Here is an 8,271-nt window from a genome sequence, read left to right as displayed (position 1 = left end):
ACAATAACATAAAGCTATCACTAAATATATATAGAAAAAGTTCATTTTTGACCATCCAACTATTGTCCTGGTTTGGTTTCGACCATCAAACTGGAGGGAGAGAGAAAAGGGGTAGGGAGGAAGATAATACTTACGTGTGGATCCTACTGCCACATGTTGTCCACGTCAGCGAAACCACTAACCAAAACTGCTAGATTGTCAAACGTAAATGGTTTTAATAGTTGAGCGGTCAAACATTCTTAATTTTCGAGTTCGATGATCGAAACCAAACCGAGATAATAGTTGGATGGTCAAAAATGAACTTTTTCCAATATTCCAATATTTATTGATGTCCTTAGCAACGCTGTTGACGTTGTTACACCATACCCTTATAAGTTGCTATTAAATATTCAATAAACCTACTAGAAAACAATTACTAAGGTTTTAGGCGACAGGTATTGAAGTTTCTATCAAATTAAGGGTATTTTTTGGTAGAGCTCTTAAAGTAGCTTCTACACTGCTTCTAGGAAGAGTTCTGCCAAACAGTATTTTACCGAAAAGTGACTCTAAGTCGATTCCATGAAGTAGTTTTCTATAATAAAATAAGAGGTTGGGAGCTGAAAACTAGCTTCTCACGCATGGTTTACTTCTCATACAGAATCACTTTCTCAGTAAATTTAACTTACATAATTGCAAAGAATCACTTTTAGTTACAAAATTCTGCTCATAAAGAATCACTTTCATGTAGAATCAGAATGGCCTCTACAAATCTGAAGAAGTTGTTGCCAAACACTCACTAAGTTGCTTCAGATTAAACAATTACTATGTGCTGGTGGGTCCTTGAAATTGAATATAAAAGGGTGGAAATTAAACACTTACAATTTATTTTATTTAAGAACTATACCTATTGGTTGCTAAACCCTGAAGCATACCTTGAACCAAGATATAACTATTTTTAAGCTTGCGTGCCTCGTTATCTGGGTTTAGGATTGCCTTAGGTGCTAAGACAGATGTCTCTCACTATGCTTCTGTCAGGGCTGTTTTTTTGTTATGTTAGTGAAACCTTCAGTTGCCTCATAGTGTGGAATAGCAATAGCATGGATGATCGAGATAGTAACATGGTGCATATGTGCGGAGTTTTATTTGAGTAATGTTAACCATCTATGTACATGCCACTTACTGATCCTCTATATGTAGTATCTATACAACAAAATTTCATGAGAAAGTGCTCCAAAAACTATACACCTTTTATATACATACAAGCCTTCTAGATGTAGAATATCATGGCAAGGCTCAATAAAAATCATTTGATGTTATAGTTTTCGTCTTCGATGTGGCTGACCTCCAAGACATAGTTCCTCATGAGTTTCGTATTATCCTCATCAACCATCTGCAGACAGTGGAGGATAAAAGAATGTCAACAAGAGGAAATGGTAGTGGAGGACAAAAGAATGTCAACAAGAGGAAATGGTGCTGCTTCTCAAGAATTTGATCTATCTTATTCTTAAAGAGGATTGAATATGGCTTTACAAGCAACTAATTTGAAGGAAAAAAAGGAGATATTGTGCAGTTATGTTGAGGCAGGGCTCGTTTGGCAGAGCTGTGAGTTTAGCTGAAACGGCTCCGGCTGTAGCTCCTCTGGTGAAGCAGCTTTTTCTATCTCCAGCTTGTGTGGTTAGAAAAATATTTGGCAAAATAGCTTCTCTGGATTGTTTCAAATGGATAAAAATACGAAATGTCCATAATATCCTTCCTTATTTTTTCTTTCCTTTTTCTTTTTTCTCCCTTCCTTTTTTTCTCTTTCCTTCATTTCTTTATCTTTCTTTCCTCACCTTGTTCCCAAAGAAAGCCGTCCACTCGCCTTATCCACTCGCAACGCCATCCGCTATCCATCCGCAGGTGGCAGGCCTCTGCTTCTCTTCTCTATCGCCGCCCCAGCGCCTCCGCTCCACCGCCAGCCCCTAGCGCCGCCATCCGCTGCCCCACAGCGTAGGCTCCCAGCGCCACCAACCCGCTGCCCCCAGCGCCACCTCACTCCGCCTCGCGCCCCACGGCCCCTAGCGCTGCCTTCCTCCACTGGGGGTCATGGTGGGCAAAAAGGTCAGTTGCCCCCGCGGCCGAGGGTGAAGCGGCACGGAGCTAATTTTTTCAGCTTCCCCTCCACCAAAAAGCTCTAGAGAGCGGATTTCCCGGAGCTCTTGGATGGGAGCTGTTTTGCTCGTGCCTTTTTGGTAGAGCTTCACTAGAAACCGGTGGAGGAGCCGGTGGTGAAGCCCTGCTAAAGGGGGCATTAGAAAGTGTCATAACTTGTTAACCAAATAATTTGAAGCCGATAATACTGAAGATTAAGCTAACCTTGAATGATAACTCCTTCAGGTTGTCCCACTCGAAATCACTCTTCATATAAGCAGATCGGACCTGCAATTGCATCAGTCGATCGTAAAACCTTTGAAAAACATTGTTAAAAAAATCTAAATTTAGAATATAACAGTTCTTATTAATGTTCTCGGTACTTGCCTCCAGAATCCTCATAGCTGTTTGTTTCCATGGCGAAACAAGAGATGAACAATTATCAGTTCTGAATTTCATAGTTGAGTCAAGCTAAACTAAGGCGGTGGAGTTAAAGCGGGCTTACCTAGTCCCTTCAGCCTTGGAGACTCACGTATCAACTTTTTGCAGAAAAGTTCAGCATCGTTCAGGGAGGTGCGGCTGACGAACTCCTTAAGCTCAAAATATGCTTCCCGATTGTAACTCTTTATCAATAAATTTTTTATCAAAGGAAAAGGAGAAAAAAGAAAGAACAGATGTTAGACCACAACCACCACAACATCAAGTATCTCTTGGAAAAGATCAGAACAATTCAGATACTGACACCCTATAGTCTAGTCTGTGAATATACAGAACAACAAATGAAGAGCTGATTCAGAGTGAAGTGGGCAAGTACCAAGTAATTTAAAAGTTTACAGAATAACTACCAAGTTATTTAAAGGGTTACAGAATAATGACTGAAACAGTGTATGGTTGTTATTATTTTACATGCAGCGATACTTTTTTTGTCAGTTTGTCAGTTCATATCAATATGTTTAGACCTCCCAGTGCTGTACTACTTGAATTGCCATAGAGTATGACTTAACAATTTATATTAATATTAAATTATATAAAAAGAATATTGGTCAAATTAACGTGAGTTATGTCGAAGAAAAAAGAGCAATCAGCAAAATGGATAATGGCAAGAAGGCAACCTCAAGCTGTGAGAGCACAATCCTGACGGCGATGTAATTGAAGAAGTTCTGCATATGGATCGCCGCCTTCCTCTCCGGCGAACCTTCTCCAAAGCCTGAATAACCATTGCCAAGGACAGCGACAGGCGGTAAACCCACGTCGAAAATAAGCAAAACACACACTTAAACCAGGCCACTGGCCCAGTTCCCCTGTTTTAGAACATTCTGTATTACTTTGAGGAAAGTTGTTTCATGAGAGATTCTTATCGTTCTTCCTAGCTATGTCGTGAACAGGGTTTTGATTTCGCTTTACAGTGCAGTGAAATCACTTACAGAGTTACAGGCTTACAGCAGCTACCAGCAATGGAGTATAGAAACAGAGTATGTGCAGTGGAAGCCAATGCTTACCGGGGACGTACATCTTGCTGCACCTCGTCGGCGCCACGGCACCCGCAAGCCGCCGCAGCCGCCGCTCCGCCGTCCTCCAGAACGCCTGCTGCACGGGGACGGCAACGCGTGGACGGGCCCCGACGACCCCGGCGCCCTGGAGCGGAAGCACGACACGGCACTCCATGACCAAAAAATCGCGAAACCACCGGCGACCCCGAAGACGCAACGTGGACCTGCCGGAATGCGATATAGGCGCGGATAAAGGCGAAAAGGGCGCCGGAGATATTCATCGGCAACGGGGCCTGCGCCACACGTCGCGGCCGCGCCGAAGGGATAAACGCGCGCGCTGAGATATTAGCCGGCAGGGGCATTTCGGGCGGGTACTACAGAGCTGCAGATATTTTGCACTTTTTTAGAATAAGAGGTTTCATTTTTCAGTTGTTAGTTGTTTTAGAAAAAAAAAAGAACCATATTCGCTTGTCCTCAACTCCTCATCGATAATTTCGACAAATGGTTTTAAATTTTTGTGCGCCCATATACGGGATCAAGCAACCTGCTGAGGCAGCAATGGTTTTCTTCGCTGGTGCCACCCAGATGGACCATCCTTTTCGGAGTATGATACAGTTTATTGGGGATCAGATGATGATAAACGAGAGCTTTGCATAGATGAGATCTTGCGGGGATCAACGGGTGATGAGGTAAGGTGATTCAGTTCCACACAAGCAAATACATACCTGTTTAATTTATCGATCAAATGGAATGCACACTATTTTTTTCCTCCTAGTTTTACATTGTTTTTTTCCTTTAATCACTGATGTGAGGAGAAAAATAGGCCGCAGACGGTCTTTCATCGTCTTGACAGCATGATCATAATCTATCATCTTTTTCACCTGCATCACATAAGTAATTAGTAATCAATTATAATTCCATAAACATTTTTATTCAATAACCACGATAAGGGGTGAGAACTAAATTAGATACGGAAGAAAGAAGAGTTATATCACACACACGCACGCGCAACAATACAAAATCAGAAGTAACACAAATGTAAACACTTCAGTAAAAATGAAATGCCATTCAGAATAGTTGAGGTTATAGTATTATGAAGAACGCAATTATCATTTAAACATGATTCGACATTCTTTGATACGAACTCAAATCTACGGCTGAGCAGGTGTAATTTATATTGTTCCTACAGTAATGATTGTGCTTTTGGCAATTATGGCTGAGGCCGGCACAACCAGTTGAGATTTACAATAATGATTCTACTGCTCAAGAAGTTTTTTTTTGTGTTGTTTCCAACACCGTAGAAAACAATGATTTGAAGTTTTGAATCCTCACAACCCGAGTATGTGAAGGAGAAATAACTCAAACACCAAACAATCTCATTTTGTGCAAGTATATATAATGGAGGTGACATGTGTTCACATACAAGGGATGTGCCAACATGTAGCATAAGAGAACAAACAAAAAACATTACACAATCATAACTAAGAATCTTTCCTAGTTAGTTGACGTGATGGCAGAATCCTAGCATTTTGGGTATGTTGTGAGAATTTCTAGAATCATGAGTGGGATAGGCACAAACACATGGAATGAACCTTGTGCTAGACTAACATGATGCTCCTACCCTCTCTCACTAGCGGGAGCAAAGGGCCCATTGAGACTTGAATGAAAATGTTAACAAAGGTAAATGTTAGCATGTTCTTGATAGAAATGCCCATGCATATATTGAGACAAGAGGGATATGGAGAACTCAAACCTCATTAAGAGAATAATTTTCCCACATAAGAATGGACTAAGCGATAATAAAGCTTGATGACTAGAATGTCTGAAATAACATTGACATTGTGTGGCACATGATGCGATGGAGACTAGGGCATAAGAAGAGGAGAGCCACTAAAGAGGGTATAGATGTTGCCATGACTATTGCATTTGATGATTGTTTTCTTGGTGTGGAGATCCTGTTGGGGAAATCACGGGCCGAGGGTCCTGGAGGACCTCACCGTGGAATCGATGGAGGCCATCACCTTCTCCTTGGGTTATCGACCACATGGAAGGATACAACCCAAGAGGAGTAGGAAGGGGCAAGGGTGAAAGCGGAAGAGGCCTTAGAGTACCCTAGGCCTGCAGCACTGGATCCTTTCCCCCAGGATGACGCCTTCCTGGTTCTACCCTCGGCTGCCTAAGTGACCTCATGGGCGGGAAGGGCCAACCAGTGGCCGCCCTCTTGGTGGGGTCGCTTCAGGGCCTTGGGGCAAGCCATGTATATGCCCTAGAAGACCAGGATGCTGAGTTTGCATCCACTACCATCTCCTAGGGGAAATGTCCCTGGAGCCCGCCTCATCCTGAACTAAACTTGCTGGCCATATCCGGCTGCACCGAGGGCAAAGCAACAATTTCGACTTAAGCATATACCGGCTGTACTGGGGGTAATACAGTAATTTCTCACATGCCCTTTCACTCTATCTCATCTGTTGGCTATAATTATAAATACCAGTCCAATTAGAGGAAGGCAGAACATAACACTGTACTAGGTACTCAGTCCTCTAGTTACCCTACCGGGCCTAGCCTTCTAATCCAAGGTGCCCAACACACTTGTTTGGGCTTTGTAAGCACCAACATATCCTTCATAGAGTGGCTAAAGGGATCAAATTTAGTAGAACAATGGTTATCAGTTTGCCTAATAGAAATAGCATTCTTTGTGATACTAGGAGTAACAAGAACATCTAGTAATCCCGTATCAATGTTCTTTTCAATTCAGTAGTATGAAAATGATAATATTCATGAGTATCCATATTGGTGGTAATAGATATCAGCACAAATAGTAAGGGAGATCAATGCCGATTGATAACACTTTAGAGGCTTATCACTGCTGGCTTGTGTTATGATTTGGCAGTGATGCCTTATCCAAGTTATGTGCTAGCTAGGAGTGGAGGGTTGAGCTGAGAGGGAGTATTTTTTTTAGTAGCAGTGATTCTTAAGATAAGGCCTCCTCCAATGGCATGAGCTAGTACCTAGCTCTAAGCACTCTAGGAGACAACCCTTCCGATGATCTGGCTCTTAGCACATAACTCATAATATGAATGACCCCACATATCATCCCCACATATTCTTGAAGTGTGTGAATGAGACTATCTCTTGATCAAGAGATAGCTCTTCTCTCTCTCCTATTAAAATATGAGAAAATATTCTATGAGCTAGCTCATATGCGACCATTGGAGGAGATCTAAGAGAAGTGGAGGGGTTGAGTCAACTGTGATGTGATCAGTAAAACCAATGGCGATGTAAATATTGTTCTCAACAACTATGTTTATGTAATTGAATAGAAGAAGGATGTAAGGTTACTAGTCTCTAAGGTCATGTGAGCATATGCCCTCAAGTCCACAAACTTATCTATCCATGGTGGCGACATGAGAATTGTGATGTTGAAAGCATTCAAGAGAGAATGTTGGTCTTATAATGAAGATGTCAAGGAAAAGGTTGTGTTAGTGCTGAGAGCAGTGGAATCAATACTCATGATTGCAATATAGATGCAATGATGGTTTGCGACTATGGTACTACAAGTGGAGGTTGTCTTGGTTGCTAGGTGCTCAGTTGTTGGCCATTAAGCATGATAAACATTGAATTAGTCAGCCTAAGGGTTAAGGAAGGATTGCAAAGGTAAGCTAGGTGGATGGAGACCACTATTGAAAAGTTGCCATTGTTTAAATAGGTAATGCTACAATGCCAAGATAAGCAACCGAGTGGATGGAGACTACCACTGGCAAGGTTGATATTGTTGCGGCCAAACTAGGTAGTGCTACCATGGGCTCCATTACCTCTATCATGACATCTATGATTTTCATCATTCCTACTATAGTTAGAGTATCTATAGCAGGTGTGGCTTAATTGAAATAAGCATTTGTGCCATTGAAGGGTTTCAACATTGAGCTAGACAAAGTGATTAAACGTTGTGGCCTTCAAAGAGATCCTATAACTTCCATTGGCTGTCCTCAAGAACAAGAGATAAATTAACGAGCAATGCTAGTAAATGATAAGAGCATCATTTTTTTGGTTCACAAGCAGAGAGCACAAATTTCGCATTTGAGCCATAATGTAGATTAGTTACAAGGGAACATTCATTGAGAGTTGCTCCACATCATCCAAAGCATGAATTGGTTGAGAGGTTGCCTTGGACAAAGTTATTGAACTTAGCCTCAACATAAAGATCTTATATCTTTTTGTTCCTTTAGTGCCCGTCAATATTGTATGTCTGCAACCATGATCAACTCAAGGATGGCTAGAGGACATGGATCCATAGATCCAAGATGGCAGGGTGGCATTCATGTGCTGCCATTTGTTGTCATAATCTTCTGATACCACGAAGGCAAGATAGCACAAACCTCTAACATATATAACAACCTCATTGATCATGCAAGTGGATATACAAGAGGAAGCAAGCAATAAACACAAGGAAAATTACAGCTGGTAGGATATAGAACCAAATAAAGATAGAAGATACAAATCATAGCTAATTTAGTTTCTCAGTTTGTCATGGTGAAGGCGAGTTCCGAGTATCATAAATGTGTTGGGTAGACTCATGGCATTATAGGTGTGTCGAGCACACATGTAATGTGCATGGTGCAGGATAGGCGTAGACACGTAAGGATTGGATATTGGATCCAATGCCTTGCAGTTG

General features: G+C 41.7%; 1 protein-coding gene across 3 annotated transcripts; it reads right to left on the bottom strand.

Moving 5' to 3' along the window:
- Positions 1-1,090: 1,090 nt before the first annotated feature.
- Positions 1,091-3,876, bottom strand: LOC101781525 (chaperonin-like RBCX protein 1, chloroplastic). Of its 3 annotated transcripts, none has more exons than XR_002678075.1 (7): positions 3,609-3,876; positions 3,222-3,316; positions 2,615-2,732; positions 2,497-2,513; positions 2,335-2,397; positions 1,812-2,257; positions 1,250-1,369 (listed from the first exon to the last, which is right to left on the bottom strand). XR_002678075.1 is itself a non-coding variant. In XM_004973407.3 (6 exons), the coding sequence occupies exons 1-6, from the start codon at positions 3,772-3,774 to the stop codon at positions 1,283-1,285; spliced, it is 546 nt and encodes a 181-aa protein (XP_004973464.1). In that variant the 5' UTR covers positions 3,775-3,872; the 3' UTR covers positions 1,091-1,282. The 3 variants fall into 3 exon arrangements, 1 of the variants encoding a protein (XP_004973464.1); XR_001164329.2 differs by having other exon boundaries at positions 1,812-2,254; XM_004973407.3 differs by lacking the exon at positions 1,812-2,257 and having other exon boundaries at positions 1,091-1,369; positions 3,609-3,872.
- Positions 3,877-8,271: the final 4,395 nt, after the last annotated feature.

Source organism: Setaria italica, chromosome VI, assembly GCF_000263155.2.
Source record: "Setaria italica strain Yugu1 chromosome VI, Setaria_italica_v2.0, whole genome shotgun sequence".
In the NCBI taxonomy this organism is placed as follows: domain Eukaryota; kingdom Viridiplantae; phylum Streptophyta; class Magnoliopsida; order Poales; family Poaceae; genus Setaria; species Setaria italica.
Note: the sequence above shows the minus strand (reverse complement) of the source record. Positions and strands in the feature narration are given on the sequence as shown.

Excerpts from the sequence above, each read along its gene's own strand:
- LOC101781525 (XM_004973407.3), bottom strand. The coding sequence starts at position 3,774 with ATGGAGTGCCGTGTCGTGCTTCCGCTCCAGGGCGCCGGGGTCGTCGGG. Across the intron at positions 3,317-3,608 it reads CAGCAAGATGTACGTCCCCG|GCTTTGGAGAAGGTTCGCCG; the intron begins GTAAGCATTGGC and ends ATGGTTATTCAG. Across the intron at positions 2,733-3,221 it reads TTGTGCTCTCACAGCTTGAG|AGTTACAATCGGGAAGCATA; the intron begins GTTGCCTTCTTG and ends TTATTGATAAAG.